General features: G+C 51.6%; 1 protein-coding gene across 3 annotated transcripts in view; it reads right to left on the reverse strand.

Moving 5' to 3' along the window:
• Positions 1 to 452: 452 nt before the first annotated feature.
• The window catches only part of Lasp1 (LIM and SH3 protein 1), a 39,853-nt gene continuing 22,273 nt past the window's right edge, over positions 453 to 18,032 (reverse strand). For 2 of the 3 annotated variants that reach the window (XM_038326355.2, XM_038326357.2), the window contains exons 4-7: positions 13,898 to 14,005; positions 5,446 to 5,596; positions 4,974 to 5,077; positions 453 to 3,042 (exon numbers count right to left, since the gene is read on the reverse strand). In XM_038326355.2, the coding sequence (XP_038182283.1) occupies positions 2,869 to 3,042; positions 4,974 to 5,077; positions 5,446 to 5,596; positions 13,898 to 14,005 (537 nt within the window). In that variant the 3' untranslated portion in view covers positions 453 to 2,868. Of the gene's footprint in view, positions 3,043 to 4,799; positions 4,848 to 4,895; positions 5,078 to 5,445; positions 5,597 to 13,897; positions 14,006 to 18,032 lie in introns of those variants that run through there. The other variant, XM_038326356.1, reaches the window with a different exon arrangement.

Here is an 18,032-nt window from a genome sequence, read left to right on the forward strand (position 1 = left end):
TGGTGGGACACACTGGGCTAGACTGTGCCTAGCTGGGCTGAGCTCACTGGCTGCCTCGAATGCTCCTTCCCATAGCCAGACACCAGGAACTTGAATGAGCCCAACAACAGACCCTGAGTAGCCTGGCTAGGAGGGAGGAAGATGCTTAACGGGGGGACAGAATGAGGGATCTCAGAACACAGGGAAAGCTGGCCTTGCGTGCGCCAACCTTGCGTGCAATTGAACGGTATCCCAGGGCATCACTGGTGGAAAACACTGGAGGGCGGAACCATATCCTCAAGGCGGGGCATGGAGGGCGGGGCCACATCCTCAGGGCGGGGCAGGCCTGATGAAGAGCCAGCCATCCTTTGGTTTCTGGGTCAATCCTCTTTGAGGGGTACCTGGGCTCACTGTGGGGGAGCAGACAGGACACACACAGAAGTTACTTTTAGAGCCAAAGAGGAAGCCCAGTCGCAGGTAAAAATTAGATTTTTATTTGCGTCACCAGGATAAAGATTCCCTTTGTGGTTCAAGTCAATGTTCAGATTCATAACAGGCCAGAAAGAACTGATCCCGAGCACAAGGCCAGGAGGAAGGGGACCAAACAGACCAAAGATGACAACCCCATATAAAAGATGAGTGGGTGGCTTCACACACACACCACACACACGCACGCACGCGCACACACACAGATGAAATGTTGGACAGAGGCAAATTTCACAGGGTCACTTCTGTTTCCTTTTAAATACAGGCTTTGTGGGGTGGTACTTTTTATCTTGTGTCCAGCTATTAACAAAGAAAATGTTCCCTGGAGGAACGTGAGGGCGGAAAACAGGAAGCGGTGTGGGGAGAGTTCACGTCCCTCACCACGGGGCTTCTTGCATTGCAGGATTGGCCCACAAAAGTTAAGTTCACAGTCTAGCCAAGGTGCCTTTCTTTTCCTGGGTTTTGATTGGCTGAAGGACCTTTCTGAAGGAAGAGACGTGGGTTTGGGGATCCTGTGCTCTTCTGGGGGTGGATGCTTCTGGAAAAGAATATGGACTCCAGCTGGGGCCCTCAGCACCAATAGATAGTTCCTCTTCCCTCTGCGGGCGGGCGTGTGAGAGTCTCCCCCATTTCTAGGGCAATAGAAGAGCAGCTAGCTTGACATGTTGGGAAGGAGGCTCAGCTGACTGGAACCAAGCTTGGGGCACCTCCCAAGCACAGGCCCTTCGAGAGCAAGTCCCTGACCTCTGGTCCCTGGAACCGCATTGTGCTTTGAGATCAAAAAGAAATGGAATGGACTGGCTGACGCCTCCCCGGGGGCTCCTGATGCTTCGGCAGGACTCTCCCCATGCCTGGGGTCACCCAGGTTAGGGTCAGAAGGAAAGGTGACCAGGAAGGAGGGTGGTCACTAGCTCATCTAGCAAGCCCTCACAGGTTGTCCTGACCATGACATCGCTGACCTGACCAGTGCCTTCAGGTTCAAACCTCATCTGTAGCACGGTCTGTGTGCAAAGGGACCTGATAGGAGACTGCAAGGGAAGATGAGTCAGGAGACCCAGGAGAGATGAACGAAGCCACATGAGGACTGTCCCAGGCCCCAGGTGCAAAGGAGGAACCTGAGTTTAGCACCGGTCCAGAGATGGTGCTGCCTGCCAGTTGTGGAGCCCTGGACTCTCTCCCCCTGGCTCCAAGGACAGGAGGGAGATGCTACAGTGTGGGTGACTTGGTCCTATTGTGCTCTGTAGCCTCAGACACAAGGACAGGAAAGCCTTCTCACACCTCCCCAGTGAGTGAGAGAAAGGAAGGGGCCTCCAGTGTGGCCGGGAGACTGTTTTCACTTTCTGGCTTTGCAGAGCTACAAGCCCAGCCTTGTTCCAGGGATGGAAGGCCACAGGAGACTCAGGGACCTCTTCCCAGGGGAGCAGGAAGGAACAGCTCAGTTAACTCAAGTCCCAAAGGCTTCCCTTGCTCTACCCTTCACAGCAGGCTCCCAGCCAGGGAGATAAAGAGAGTTCCTGGAGGCTGGGGGAGGTGGTAAGCAAACAGGCCCGGGAGAACACCCTGTTCCCTCCTTCCTGCTGCTGCCCCTAGAACTAAGGCAAGAACTGGACCCAAGCTGTGTTTCCGGAGGAGCTCTTTGGCCACCCTAGGTTTGTGTGGGCAGGACAGCACACTCAGTGTGTGAAGGAACACATACAGGGTCAGGAGGGCGGACTAGCCGAAAGGTAAACTCACCACATTGGTCCCAACATAAATGAGGCCTAATACCTACCCTCAGGGAATGTGCAGAACCCCATCTGGAGGTATGAGGAGTATGGGGCTCATCCCAGCCCTAGGATGTAGGGTGTCAAGGGAGCTAGGCCAGGGGTTCTGAAGGGCCTAAGGCAGGAAGTGAAGCTGGAAGGTAACCAATCCTCCCCTCCCCCAAACAGGGTCCCACCACATAGCTCAGGTCGTCCTGGAACTCACGATGTAGACCAGGCTGGCCTTGAATTCAGAGATCTGGCTGTCTCTGTCTCCCAAGTGCTGGGACTAAAGCTATGTGCCACTATGCCTGCCTAGCCTATTCGATCTCTTTAATGGGTCTCCCATTTCAGTCCAGCCCTATGAGCCCACCCTCCCCAGAACAATCCTTCCCTCCCCAGAGTGCCCAGCCTATTCCATCCAGAGAGAAAAATCAATCAGTCGGTTGGTCCAAGGGAAAATCTGCCAGAGGAAGGAGCCCGAGACAGAGTGGCAGAGCAAGGCTTGGGTTGGCAAATGAAGCTGGAAGGAGGGTGGGAATGAGGAAGCAGTCGCAGGTCTTAAGACAGAGACACTGAAGGGTGGGTGGGTCAGGCTCCAGGACAGATGTGATGCCATGGAATGCATTGAAGACAGAGGATGGGGTAGCACAGGCAGGGCTCAGATGGCCTCCACGTAGTTGGCTGGCAGCATCCCTGTGTCGCCGGTGCGCTCCACGGTCCCGTACATCCAGCCGTCATCGATCTGCTGCACGTTGACGATGGTGTCCCCGTCCTGGAAGGAGACCTCGTCCTCGTCAGCAGCACTGTAGTCGTACACGGCTCGGTACCGTTTCTGGGGAGCACAGTCAACAGTCAGCCTGGGGATTGGGTGGGGGCTCTCCCATACTCAGACCTTCACGGGTGCCAGATAAGTGCTCGATCAAGTGGCTCCCAGACCCCGTGTCTCTCTCTACCCCTCAGGGACCTCAGGCGGTGGTAGCGCACACCTTTAATCCCAGCAATCGGGAGGCAGGGGCAGGCAGATCTCTGTGAGTCTGAGTCTACAGAGCAAGTTCCAGGACAGCCAAAGTTACACAGAGAAACCTTGTATCCAAAATACAAAAATCAAATAAAACGTGATATGCTACACTGGACGTGGTATCAGAATTTTTAATCTCAGTATTCAGGAGACTGAGACAGGAGGATCCTGAGTTCAAGGCCAGCCTGGGCTACATAGCTGTCTGAAATAAAACCCCTGGTATGCTCGGGTCTTGGGTTTGATTCTCAAGACAGGGTTTTTCTGCAGCTTTAGAGCCTGTCCTGGAACTAGCTCTTGTAGACCAGGCTGGTCTCGAACTCACAGAGATCCGCCTGCCTCTGCCTCCCGAGTGCTGGGATTAAAGGCGTGCGCCACCACCGTCTGGCTAATGTTTTCTTTTCAAAACAATTATTAGTCTGACTTCAGTCCCAAGTAGGGGACAAAAGCATCTCAGAGATTCTGCCTTCTAAATCTATCACGACATGCCAACAGATCCTGTCCGTCTATTGACTGTGTCCTTCTCTCCAGTGGAGCTGCCTGTTACAGCCTATGGCTATGCTTCAACACACCAGCCCCCTCAGGCTGCTACCACATCTTTCCCCACACAGGCACCAGGGAGAACTTTCTCTTTTCTGTCTTTAAAAAAACAAAAACAAAACAAAACAAAAAAACTAAACATGCCTTTAATTTAATCCCAGTACTTGGGAAGCAGAGCCAGAAGGATCTCTGTGAGTTCAAAGCCAGCCTGGTCTACCAAGCAAGTGCCAGAACAGTCAGGGATACAGAGAGAAACCCTGTCTCAAAAAAACCAAAACCAAAAAACAAAAATCCTCCCAAAAAAAAAAACCCCAAATTTTGAAATAATACCTAGCTATATAACCAGGCTAGCCTTGAACTTACAGTAAGTCTCCTGCCTCATAGTCCCAAGTGCTGAGATTACACCCCTATCCAACTCCCAGGGTGATTTTCATGAAGCAAGAGTCAAGCGCACTGGTCACAAAGGCTTCCGTCCCCCTGGCTTCCAAGTCCCCAAAGGGCCTGACCTCATCTGCTTCCTTTTCCAGTCTCCAGGAACCTGGACCTTCCCAAAGGATACTGGACTTTTCAAGGATGCTCTGCCACAGGGCCTTTGTACCTGCTGCTCCCCTGTACCATTTCCTTTCTTGCTCTAATAAGGACTGTCAGGAAATGCTACAGCTTGACTCTGCTGTTCGAGAGCCCTTGCCATGCTGTGTGTGCAGTAGAGTCCACTCCCTATCTGAGCTTTCACCCAGCCTCTCGGTGCCACCCATCCCAGGCTAGTTTATTTGGCTTCCACTCTGACATGAACTGCTCTGAATGCCCAGGCGCCCAGCAGGGAGATCAGCCTAGAGCACCCTAGTGGGAGGTACCCTAGAACATCAAGGCAAGCAAGTTCACACCCAGGACTGCCAGCGTCTTTCTGTTGCTCATTTTCTCATCCAGAAAAAAAACTGATGGGTCCTACGATAGGCCTGGCTCAACAAGGGGACCTCCCGCCCACGCAGGGACACAAAAGTTGGAAGTACATTTCTAGGGGAAAGGGACGCGGTACTGGGAACAGAACCCTAACTTGCATACTGGGCAAGTGCTCTACACTTTTATCCTTGTGTGTGTGTGTGTGTGTGTGTGTGTGTGTGTGTCTGTGTGTGAGCCCACACACAGATGCATACAGCTGTGATGAACTCTCTTAGCCCAGGGTCTCCCCAGTCCAGACAGATACTCACCCCGCCGCCACCTGGGGCACAACGCGGTATGGAGACAGGGGCTGCAGGCTCCTTGTAGCCCCCATAGGACTGAGTCAGCTGCTGCTGCTGGGGCTGCTGATAAGCTAGAAGATGGAAGAGAGAGGACTCAGGAATTCTGTGTCTTCCCAAGTCCATCCCCCAGGCCCTAGGAAGCCAAAGGCATGACTTTTCAATCCCACACCAGCCTTGTTCAGCAACCCCCCACAAAGGCTTGATGCCTAGGCGTGCACGTTCATTAGGGTCTTGGACCTTCATGAGAGCTGTACGCCCCTCATACTGGGACCACTTTCCCAGATCCCCTGCACTCACACCCTGAGCAGAGACGGCAATGTGATTCTGGGGAACAGTTCTACAGGCACACACGGATGCCTGTGTGTGTGCAGCCACTTTCTCACTGCCCCACTCCCCTGCCCAGAGCTCCCTCGGGCTCAGGTCCCAGGCTAGCACTCACCTGGGGCACTGGTTGGGATGTGATGTGGCTGTTGCTGTTCCGCTGGCCTCCGGTAGCTGCTGCTGTCCTGGGGTTCTCGGCGCTCTGACTCCACCCCTTCACCTCCACTCGGCCCCATGCGGCTCTTTTCAAACTCCTCATGGTATTTGATCTGCAGTGCAGAAGGAACGGATAAAGGGCTCCATTGCCAGCCAACCAGTCCTCTCCCATTGCCACTCAAGCTAGGTATGCTATCCATCATCCTAGCAACTGAGGCAGGAGGGAGGAGCTGGGAACTAAAGGCCAGTCTGAGCAACACAGTGAGACCCTTACACACACACACACACACACACACACACACACACAGAATGTAAGAGACTCCTAAAGAGCTACAGACAGCTGTCTTAGTAACCAAGTAACTTAAAAGCCTCAGGTAAACTTCTCTTGTTTTCCTTCCTTCCTTCCTTCCTTCCTTCCCTCCTTTCTTTTTCTTTTGAGACAAGGTTTCAGCACATAGACCAGGCTGCCCTTGAACTCAACAGATGTTCACCTGCTTCCTGGCTCAGCTAAACCTCCTTAAAATGGATTGCGGAGGTGTATGCTACAAGTTACTACAGGGGTAATGAGGTAAGAGCCAAGTTCATGCAAGGACCGGCTTTGTCTCTTGAGGGCTGGTTCTATATTTTAGTTGATGAAGTGCTTGGTCTATTACAGCATGCACAAAGCCCCACATTCTGCACCAAATCAGCCATGGTCTATGCCTTTAACAGCAGCACCTGGCAGGCAGGGCCAGGTGGATCTGAGTGTGAGGCCAGCCTGGTCTACATAGCCAGTTCCGGGATAACTAAGACTGCACAGTGAGACCCGATCTCAAAACGAGCAAAAGTTCAAGACCATCCTTGGCTACACAGAGAGAGCAAGAAGGTGAGGGAGGAGGGAGCGTGTAGGAGGGGCTGAACCTTTCTAGCTCCCGCTATGGTCAATCCTAACCACCGGAGTCACACCTTAGGTTCTCCCTATGGTCAAGCCCTGTGGCACACGTGGGTTACTATCACAGCCTGCTCATTTTACAGGATCGGAATGTGACACAACAGTTGTGCCAGCCCCTGTGCTTGACAAAAGACTGGCAGAATACTCCCTCGAGCGACGTTAGCCAGTCCTCACAGAGCGCGTACTCCTTTAAGGATGACACCGAAACAGCACTGTACTGATAGAGTGTATCCTGGAAAATGTGCACACGCAAACTATCGACGCGGCAGGCAGGTACAAAGGTTCTAAGTGTGCTTCCCGCACCCTCGGGGACACACCCTCACCTCCCGCTCTCTCTGGTGGGGAGACCAAGCAAGGGGACAGAAGGCCCCAGGGTTGGAGTGCGGTGACTGTTGTGTCCTAGAGGCCTCAGCCCTGCCTAGGAGGCTATTCCTTGCTTGTTTACCAGGTCCCTGCCCTGCCCTTTCCTGACTCTGGAGAATGACAGTGGAGAGGAGTAAGGGAGCTGGGCAAAGCCCGCTTATTTTCTTAAGACAGAAAAGAAAGAAGTGGGGCCAGAGAGATGGCTCAGAGGTTAAAATCACCGACTGCTCTTCCAGAGGTTCTGAGCTCAGTTTCCAGCAACCACACGGTGGCTCACAACCATCTGTAATGAGATCTGGTGCCCTCATTCTGGCCTGCAGGCAGAACACTGTACACATAATAAATAAACCTCTAAAAAAGAAAAAAGAAAAGGAAGACGCGGAGCCCTGGCTCTGGAGTCCTGGTGAGGGCTGTGACTATCCACTCCCCTCACCTTCTCTACTGCCCCCTCTCCTAGCATTCTCTGTGCACAGTTGGCAAGAGGCACGGAGCTGTGGCCAACTGGGATCACCTGGATCACCACCACTGGCTAAATATAATGGTTATTACTGTAGTCCGGGCTGGCCAGGGCACAGCTGGCATGGAGTGTGGGAGGAGTGTCAGCTAGAGGCAGGGAGCTGCTCACTCTCAGTTTGGGTGGAGACTAAGACCTCTCCCTTTCACGCCCAGATGGTGAGAGGTGGATAAGGCAGCCGGCTCTGGCTGGATTCAAACTCCACGGGGTAAACCCCTAATACCACCTAGCCTGAGGCATGCACAGAAGCAGGGTAAAGGGGGAATCCTTTCAGCTCCAGTTCCTTATTGCTCCATGGCCAAGGAGGGAACAGGTCTGCATCTAAGCCCTGGGTTCCAGCTGGTGGCTGCAAAGCAGATGGCCGTGCATGAAAGTTTTTCCCTGAGTGGGGTTCTGTGTTATCAATGGGGTGAAAGGGAGCTTTAAAAATGCGTGTGGAAGCTGGGCAGTGGTTGTGCAGGCCTTTAGTCCCAGCACTTGGGAGGCAGAGGCAGGCGGATCTCTGTGAATTCGAGGCCAGCCTGGTCTACAGAGCAAGTTCCAGGACAGCCAGGGGCTGTTACACAGAGAAACCCTGTCTTGAAAAAAACAAACAAACAAACAAACAAACAAAAAATAATAAACCAAAAAAAAGGAAAGAAAAAAATGCATTTGGGCCCACAGCTCCTCCTCCACAACAAGGGCTCTTGGGGAACACAGGGACCCATCACTGTCCTATAGGCTCACATGGTAGTAGGCCCCGCCCATAACTCATTCTTGAAAGACAGGCAACCTGCACTGTTTACTACTGCCTCGTGTCTTCATTCATAAGGGAGGCAGCAGTACCACCTACTCCCATGTAGTCCTGGGGATGCCCATCAGTTCCTTAGGCAGGTGCGTGGACACCTGTATTTCCACGTTAGCTCCACCCACCGTACTCCTTAGAAGTCATTCCGTGCTGCTAGGCATGGTGACATACGCTTACAAACCTAACACTCAGGAGGTGAATGCAGGAGGATGCCACAAACTTTGAAGACCAGTCTGGTCTAAACAGTGAGCTCTGGACCCAACAGGGAAGATGTGTATAAGATTAGATCCCAAAGGCTCAGGCATGGTGAACAGTAGCAGCCTGAGGACAAGACGTCTTCATCCTTCCTTGACCCACAGATGCCATTTGCCACTGTCAATAAATATTGGCAAATCAGGCAGTGGTGGCACACACTGGAAGCAGAGGCAGGTGAATCTCTGTGAGGCCAGCCTGGTCTACAGAGCGAGTTCCAGGACAGTCAGGGCTACACAGAGAGACCCTGTCTTGAAAAAGCGAAAAACAGAAATATTGACAACCTTAACATCTGCACAGCTCTTCACACCAAGGTCATAAAAGCATCCCACGCATTATCTCCCTGGCCCGGACAACAGTCACCCTAAACTATAAGCAGGGGGCTGGCTTCTCAAGGTGTCCTCTGACCTCCACAACACACAAGCTAAGTAAGCGATAATTCAAGACGGAGACACACTTTCATTTTCATTTCAGAGAGGAGGGGAGGGAGGAGGGCTTGGAGATCTCTATGATGGGATCTCACTGGGACAGCGGACACCGGGGACAAAGTCCCAGGTAGACAGACAGGACTTGGCCTGAGAACAAGCGCGGGGCAGAGCTGACTGCACACCTCTCTTCTGCCCAAACACTGAGGGTACCTCCAGCCCCCTCAAAATGGGGGATGATCAGAGGATTACCCTCCCCATGGGAGGACCTAGACCTGCAAACAAGAAGGGGAAGCATGGGGCATAATGGCTGAAAAGCGAGACCCTGCTCAGGCTGGCCACTACCTCTACTTCCTCTCCGGCAAAACAGGGAAGCTGCGTGACTGCTCCTGGCCCACCTAGAAGTTTCTTAAGCAAACAGGCAAAGCAGCATCCTCCAGAGGGGCCGGTGACAGTGACTCACTTGTGGCTCCGATCCCTTTCGCTTTCCTCTAACTCTATTAGTTTATGTGTGTGAGTGTTTGAGTGTTTTGTCACATGCCACATGCTTGGTGCCTCAGAAGAGGGCATTGGATCTCCTGCAACTGGAGTTACAGGTGATTGTGAGCCAGCATGTGGGTGCTGGGAACCAAATTAGATTCTCTGCAAGAGCAGTAAGTGCTCCCCACAGTTCTTTTTTTTTTTTTTTTTTTTTTTTTTTTTTTTTGGTTTTTAACCCTGGCTGTTCTGGAACTCTCTATGGACCAGACTGGCCTCAAACTCAGAGAAAGAGCAAATGAGGACAGGCGAGGTCCAGGGCCTCTAGGGAAGGAAGCAGTCATCTATTGTCCCATGAGGTCTCCACGCATGTGGGTTTATTGACTAGGGCTGAACGACTCTTATTGGTCAAGCCCTTGTGTGACTAGGTAGGGTCCCCTCCAAGGCTCGCTGGCTTATGTTCTGCTTTCTGAAGCACCTGCTTCCTGGCTGCGGTGGAAAAGTCTGACTGGCCACATGTCTGTCCCCCACATGACGCCGCGTCATGGCTTAGCCATAACATCACACTGTAAATGGAATAATCGGCTTGCTCTCATAAGCCTGCCCTTTTGTGAGGGAGGCGGGGTGAAGTCCTAGTTTGCCCCCTAATATATTACTCCTTTACTTTTCTCCCCTAGCCCAAGAATAGCATTTTATCACTGTCTTCATTCCTGAAGAGACAGGGAAGATAAACAGGCTACAACAGAACCTACTACTAACCTAAGAACCTTAGTTCTGAACCACCATGTAATATGGCTTCCAATCAGAGACTCATGTCCCACCCCACCTGAGACAGCTGGTCTCAAACTCAGAGACCCACCCACCTCTGCTTCCTGAGTGCTGGGATTAAAGGCGTGCACCATCACCGCCTGGCTTTTTTCTTTTTCTTTAAGTGGCACTGAAGATTAGGCCCAAGAGCTCACGCACGGAAGGCAAGTGTTCTACCATGGCTCGACACCCCTAGCCTTGATGTGCACAGTGAGAGAAGGAGCTGTTTCTGTCATTGTGACAATGTGGCTCGGCTCACAACGGGGAGAAATAAATACACAAAATCGGGGCTGGAGGTACAGGCGTGTGAACAAGGGAAACAAGGCTCCCACAAAAGGCTTCAGCAAAAAGCCATTTCTCATTCATTAAAGTCCTCAGCAAGAGTGGAGAGATGGCTCAGTGGTTAGGAGCACTGAGTGCTCTTCCAGAGGACTCGGGTTTAATTCCCAGCACCCACATGGCAGCTCACAACTGTCTGTAACTCCAAGATATGACACCCTCACACAGACATATAGGCAGGAAAAGCACCAATGCACATAAAATAAGAATAAATAAACTATATTTTTTTTTGGTCCTGTGGAGCCGACACAGGACCTCCAAAAATTGATTAGGATCTTGTTTATTGATCAAATTTATAATAAACTATTTTTTAAAATTAATAAAGTCCTGAGCAATCTGGAGCAAACACGTATGTGAACTTTAAGCTTCTGTACACAGCACAAGGCCAGGGCACACGTCCAGGAAGACAGAATTGTAAGAGATCTACAGTTCCCTCCCTCCTCTCCCCCTCTCTCCTGGAGATGCGCTCCTGGCCTCATCCATGCTAACTCCAGTCTGCCACAGAGCGGACCACATTTTCTCAGTGTAGAGGAGCTAGCTCTGCCTCTGAACATCACTGATATAGCTCCCTGAGCATGCCCTCCGCATGCCCCCTGCAGTCACATGACTACTCTTACTTTTACAGAGGAGTAAACTAAAGCTCAGAGCAGTCCAGCAACTGTGAACGGGCAAGACGGGAGCCCTCACGCCAGCCGGCATGCCCACGTCTCCCTCACCCTCTCGCCTTACACAGCAAATTCACCATCCCAGGAGAACAGACACTTGGTTTTTAACTGCTCCATCCATAGGACAGTCTGACCTTTGGGAACCTGTCATTAGGTGCTAATCTGGGAAGGACAAGCCACACACAGGGATGTTATTTTCGAACCACACTCCAGGGTGGCTCTGAGCAGCAGCCTTCCCAGAGTTCTGCTGGAGGTTGGCACAGCTTAGTCACAGTTCTGCTTGCGGTTTAAAGTTCCCTCAGGGTTCTGGGACACAGCCAGGCCTGGCGTTCTCTGACTGAGGGGCTGGTGAAACCTTTTGAGTTGAAGTGACAACTCTCTCTCAGTAAGGCTCACAGTAAGCCAGGGGATGTGTTTTACAATGCTGAATCTCCGGCTCCAGGCCAGGGGTGCCAAACCAGAATGCTGGGGAAACAGAAAGCCTACATTTTCACCAAGTGCCCTATGATAGCCGGGGACCCTTTGTGCGTACAGGGAGGAAACTGAACCCACGGGTCCTTGTGCATGCTAAGTGCTCTACCACCGAGCTACAGCCCAGCTGACTGTGGGGGCTCTGACAGAGACAGACTTTAAGCAAAGGCTTCTAATGTCCTCCCAGCTCAGGCTCCGTCTGGTGGCCCTGAAAGCCCAGGTCAGGTTCAAGGTACCTCCCCCAGTTCAGAACCAGGACAATCAGCTAATTGCAGCCCTGAGGTGGCTGATAAGATGCTATCTAGCTCCCGTGTGGATATCTTGGACACAGCCAGTTTTTTGTTACCAGAGCTTCTCAGGCATTAATGCATTCAATGTGCGATAGCAGGGTGCAGGAGGGCAGGTTACCAGAACTCCTCAGGTATTAATGCCTCCAATGTGCGACAGCAGGGTGCAGGAGGGCAGGTGAAACAGACTGGGTGTCAGAAACCTCCCAGCATGGGATGCAGGGAAGACCAGGGCTTCACTGGTCTCACCTGAGTCTCCAAACTCACAGGAAAGAATGCCCCAGAAGTTGGCAGCATCGCCTGGAGGTATCTCAGGACACAAAGCTACAGATTCCAGCCCCGTGAGCCATTCCACGGTTTCCCAATCACCCAAGACTAGACCACTTCCCTTCCTTCCATCTAGGGAGAGCTCCCTGACACACCCTTTGGCCCTTTGTGTGGTCTGAGCCAGAAAGGAAACTCCAGGGCTTGTGAGTCTGGCTCAGGCTGGAAGAGAGCAACGTAAGAGGGTTTCTTGGGGACCAGACGGGGCCTGAAACAATCTGAGGCTCACTGTCCAGCCCAGGAGAAGCAGTCCATGTCCTCAGGCCATTCATTTTAGAGTTCAGCTCTACAACTGGGTTGTAAAACTCACTTTTGGCTAGACTGTCCCTAGCGTTTTTGTTTTATGAAACAAGAACAGAAAGTATCTGAATGAGCACTCCAAGTACAAAGCACTTATTCAAGACAGTGGTTTCCTTTTTTCCTCTTTTTGGTGCTAGGAGGGCACTCTGGGCCCGATGCATGCTGGGTGAATGTTTCACCACGAAACTACATCCTCAGTACTCCTTCAGGAAGTTTTCTTTGTTTCATACAGGCATGGCTTCAGCCTCTTGATCTGTGCCTCAACCTCCAGAGAGGCTTTAAATCCATGACTCTCCTGCCTCAGCCTCCCAAGAGCGGAGATTACAGGCATGTACCACTAAACAAAGGAAATGTTTTTTTCTAGTCAGAGGGCAGAATTTGAAAGCTATTACCCTGGGCAGAGGTAGTTCTGCCTCGGCCCCGTGTTTATGGAATCTCCCTGACCCTCCACTGTAGCTCACCAGGGGCACAGCCCAGCTAGCTTATGAGGGTGGCAGGATGGAGAGGGTTGTAGAACCTAGAGGGTGGGAGTTTAGGCGGGCTGAATCTGGATCCTATCCACCCATCCCCAGTCCCTCGGCCCAGAGTGACAGGGGCACCTGGTGGACCCTTTCCTGTTACAGACAGAAGGACAACGGCCTGCCTCGTCCTTCATTTATAGAGTCTTGCTGCAGCTGACTGGGCACGTTCTAAAGTTCTGTGCCCAGGCACGTGCCCGTACTCTGTGACGTCACTCACGGCAGCACCCGACTCCCACGTACACCAAGTCAGGCCTCTGCAAGCCCAGAGCCACCCCAGCTGCTAGTCTGTGGCTATGCAAAGGAGGAAACTGAGGCCCGTTCTCTAGCCCCAGATGCTCTGAGGGACCACCAGAGACTGTCACCACACCACCCACTCTCCACGCCCGCCCATCTAACAGCTGACACCCAACAGACACTGGTGACCAGCCCCAGCTCCGGCCTGAAAAGGCTTGGAGGGGGGTGTAGGGCCGGAGGGCAGCGCCAGTTGGGTTTTCACACAGGAAGGAAGAGCAAGCTGAGGTGGGAGGCTGGCGAGGGAGGGCGGAAATGACTGCAGTGTTAGCACCAGAGGCAGACGGGAGGCTCAACCCCCCAACCCCAGCTTTGACCCTGGTGCTAAAGCAAACATCTGATCTGCATTCTGATCCCCACCATGCCCAGGCGCTGAGCGCTGAGCGGGAGGGGGGGGGGCGCGCGCCTGCTCTAGAGAGTGGGAGATCTCACACACACACACACACTCACACACACACTCACACACACACACTAAAAGGCCAGTCTCTTTAAGGAGGAAATGCCACTTGGGCAGAATGCCTAGCAAAGAGGGGGAGCAAAGAAAAGGCACTTGGGAGCCTGCACTTCTCCCTTCCTCTATTCAAGCCACCATGGCACAGGCTTTCCTGGGCAGCAGATGAGAGAGGAGGGCAGCTTGGGTAACAGGGGGCAGAAGCTCACATTGCTGATCTGGTCCTGGGTCTTCTTGATTCTCTGCAGCTCGGGTGTGTCTGCCACCACGCTGAAGCCTTTGCCCTTGTTCTTCTCAAACTCTTCCTTGTAGCGCACCTGGAGGCCAAGAGGGCAGAGAAAAGCCTGGGGTCAGGTGGAATGTGAGGCTAAGCAATGCCCAGCCTGAGGCAGAAACCCCCATAGAAAGCAGAAGCTTGAGGCAGAAAGGGTCAGAGCAATAACAACCACATATTTAGAAGGCTCTGAGGGAAGGTCACACACTGAATGCCCATAAAGCAGCAACTTCTTGGGGCCTGAGAGATGGCTTGTTCGCTATGAGTACTATCAGCTCTTCCAGAGGACCTGCAGTGAGCACTTAGAACACAAAGTAAAGATGGAGGCATTTCTGCTCAAAGTCCTGCCATCAGAACATGCTGACACCAGAAAACATCTGGGCACGGTAGTCCATGCCTTTGATCCCAGCCCTTCAGAGTCAGAGGAGGGAGATCTCTGTGAGTTTAAGGCCAGTCTAGTCAACATAGTGATCTCCAGGACAGCCAGGGCTTCATAAGGGGGACCCTATCTTACCGGGCAGTCCAGCACTCGGGAGGCAGAGGCAGGTGGATCTCTGTGAGTTTGAGGCCAGCCTGGTCTACAGAGAGAGTTCCAGGACAGGCTCAAAAGCTATAGAAAAAGCCTGTCTTGAAAAGAACAAAAAAACAAAGACCAAAGAAAAAAAGGGGGAAAAAAACCCACATACAAACAAACCCAGAAGTCTGTAAAGATGAACTCCGGGCAGCTTGGGAGACTCTGGTCTCCAGTGTACCTCAGTGTACACAAGCCGTGAACTCTAATGACAAGGGACCCTTTCTAATGAACGGATGGATTTTCCACCAGGATCCCATGCCTCTGCCTGGCTCTGACCTTAGTGAATTTGGTGACCCCTGAGTGCCAGACATCCTGGTTGACCTGGCTAAGTATAATTGATGCCCTGAGCAGCTGTCCTTTCCCCAGCAGGGGACATGGTGGCCTGTTATGCAATGGGCTTGCATAGGACTTGCAACCTGCTTATACCAACTCTGCTCACTGTGAGTGGCTATCCAGATAACCGTGGATCTACTCGCTGTGAGTGGCTATCCAGATAGCCGTGGATCTACTCACTGTGAGTGGCTATCCAGATAGTCATGGATCTACTCGCTGTGAGTGGCTATCCAGATAACTGTGGATCTACTCACTGTGAGTGGCTATCCAGATAGCCATGGATCTACTCGCTGTGAGTGGCTATCCAGATAGCCGTGGATCTACTCACTGTGAGTGGCTATCCAGATAGCCGTGGATCTACTCACTGTGAGTGGCTATCCAGATAGCCATGGATCTACTCGCTGTGAGTGGCTATCCAGATAACTGTGGATCTACTCACTGTGAGTGGCTATCCAGATAGCCATGGATCTACTCGCTGTGAGTGGCTATCCAGATAGCCGTGGATCTACTCACTGTGAGTGGCTATCCAGATAGCCGTGGATCTACTCACTGTGAGTGGCTATCCAGATAGCCATGGATCTACTCGCTGTGAGTGGCTATCCAGATAGTCGTGGCATCAACCTAGAACTAGAGAGTTAGATTCATTCGCTGGGAGTTACTCACTTTCCCTAAAGTGTGACATGTGACCAATAAACCATTCATTCAAAAAAGACACCAGACTGCCTCTCGGGTACATGTAACCCAGGTCCATTCCTAGGACCCACGTGGTGGCTCACAATCATCTGTAACTCCAGCTCCAAGGGCTCCGGGGCCTTCTACTCTGAGGGAACAGGGCAGATACATGTTACACAATAGGCAGGCAAAACACCCAGATACATAAAATACCTTTTTGTTTGTTTTTGATTTAGAAACGGGGTTACTCTGTATAGCCCTAGCTGTCCTGGAACTCACTCTATAGACCAGGCTGGCCTCCAGAGAGCTGGATTAAAGGTGTGTGCCACCACTGCCCAGCAATGCATACATACACACACATACACACACACACACACGTTTTATAAAAAAGGTCATGTCTCTGTGGGCAATAGTGGCGCACACCATTAATCCCAGCACTCAGGAGGCAGAGGTAGGTGGATGCCTGTGAGTTTGAGGCCAAAACAGGCTCCAAAGCTAGAGAGAAACCCTGTCTCGAAACACACACACACACACACACACACACACACACACAAAGTCACTTCTCCAGCCTGAGGTCACATGACTTAGCAGCAAATGTCCTGAGGTTCCTGGACACCTGACTCCTAACATTCTACTCCTCTTGCCTAGAACTATAAGAAAGTCCTTGCCAAATCTGAGGATTCAGCAGCCCACAACCCAGCCACAATGTGGCGGAACCCACCAAGAGTGTGAGGGAGTTTTTCAGCAACCAACTAGGCAAGGGTTGTGCCAAAGAACAAAACCACTGGGCAGGAGAGTGATGACCCCATCATCAATGACAAGACTGAACAACTTCCTGGAGCCTGCCAAAATGGAGAAAACCACAGGACAGAGAGACAGCTGCACAGGCAGAACCTCAGATCAGATCAGGGGTACGAGCTCTGGGGAGAGCCCACCATGCCACTGCTGCCCCTTCTCTTAAGAACTCTGTGGAAAACTAGAGGCGCTCAGGATATACTACAGGAAGGACTTCCCTGACACTGAAGGAACAGCTTGTCCTTCCCTGGGGATTTTAGAAAACAGAACAGAGGCTGGGAAACACTTGCAGGACAGAGAACTGTTTCTTGGCTTCGAATATCCACGGTTCCACCTCAGTGTCTGTTCCAGCTGCACCAGCTGCCTGGATTTCCTCTACAGGGGATGCACTATCCTGAAACGGGTCAGCCCAGGACAGAGCGGCCAGGATGTTGGGAGTTTCCAGGAAGTCCAAGCAGCTCCCAGGCCTGGAGTCACCGGTCACACACTGAGCTGTCCCAGGAAGGATTTACAGTTTGTGTGCTCTGTCTGGTCCTCCATGGTCAGGATCACAATTTTAGTGCATCCTTCCTCTTGATGCAGAAAAAAAAAAAAAAAAGCCTAAACCGGTTTGGTAGCTCAGGCCTGTCATCCAACATTCAACCAGCAAGATTAAGATGTATCTAGAGACCAAAAATATCTGGCAGTTTGAGTGCAGTGGGTTCACATGAGACAAGGAAATGAACCTGGACTGACAGGCTTAGGAAAGACGCCTGAAGCTACAGGAGAAAGGTTCTGGCCCAGGCCACCCAGATGGCTGTTAGGTGGATGCCTAACATTCGCCCTCCTAGGAAGGCCTGAAATATCACATGACCACTAGAAAGCTCTTCAGAAAGAGACATCTGGAAAAAGAAGAAAAATGGAAAATGAAGGGTGCAGAAACCCGGAAGGGTCCCACCTAGCCGTAGATTCCTGTAAAAAGAGCCGTCACAGATACTGGTTAAAACATGAGAAATGTCAGGGATGGCAATACATGCCTACAGTCATGACACTTGGAAGGTGGAGGAAGGTAAGAGTTCAAGGACGTTGGGCAGTGGCAGCACACGACTTTAATCCCAGCACTCCTGAGGCAGAGGCATGTGGATCTCTGTGAGTCTGAGGCCAGCCTGGTCTACAGAGTTCCAGGACAGCTAGGGCTGTTACACAAACAGTCTGGGAGGAAAAAAAAAAAAAAAAAAGAGTTCAAGGACAATCTAGGATGTGTGTGTGGATAGGTAGATAAATAGAAAGATAGATAGATAGATAGATAGATAGATAGATAGATAGATAGATAGATAGATAGATGATAGATAGACAGACAGACAGACAGACAGACAGATAGATAGATAGTAGAGACATATCAAAGTCAGTTTGAAGCCAGCCTGGTCTATATGAGACCGTTTTAAAATATGCATACACAAGCACGCACACGCATGCACACAGCTGGGTTTGGGGACGCATGCCTGTAACATTATGAATAGAGGTAGAAGCAGGAAGATCATGAGTTTGAGGCCAGCCCAGTTTAGACAATGAGATCAGATTCTCTCTCCTTCATGTCAAAAGACAGGAGATTTGGGGCTGGAGAGATAGCTCAGAGGTTAAGAGCACTGACTGCTCTTCGGGAAGTCCTGAGTTCAATTCCCAGCAACCACATGGTGGCTCACAACCATCTGTAATG

Source organism: Arvicola amphibius, chromosome 4 (assembly GCF_903992535.2).
Source record: "Arvicola amphibius chromosome 4, mArvAmp1.2, whole genome shotgun sequence".
Classification (NCBI taxonomy): Eukaryota; Metazoa; Chordata; class Mammalia; order Rodentia; family Cricetidae; genus Arvicola; species Arvicola amphibius.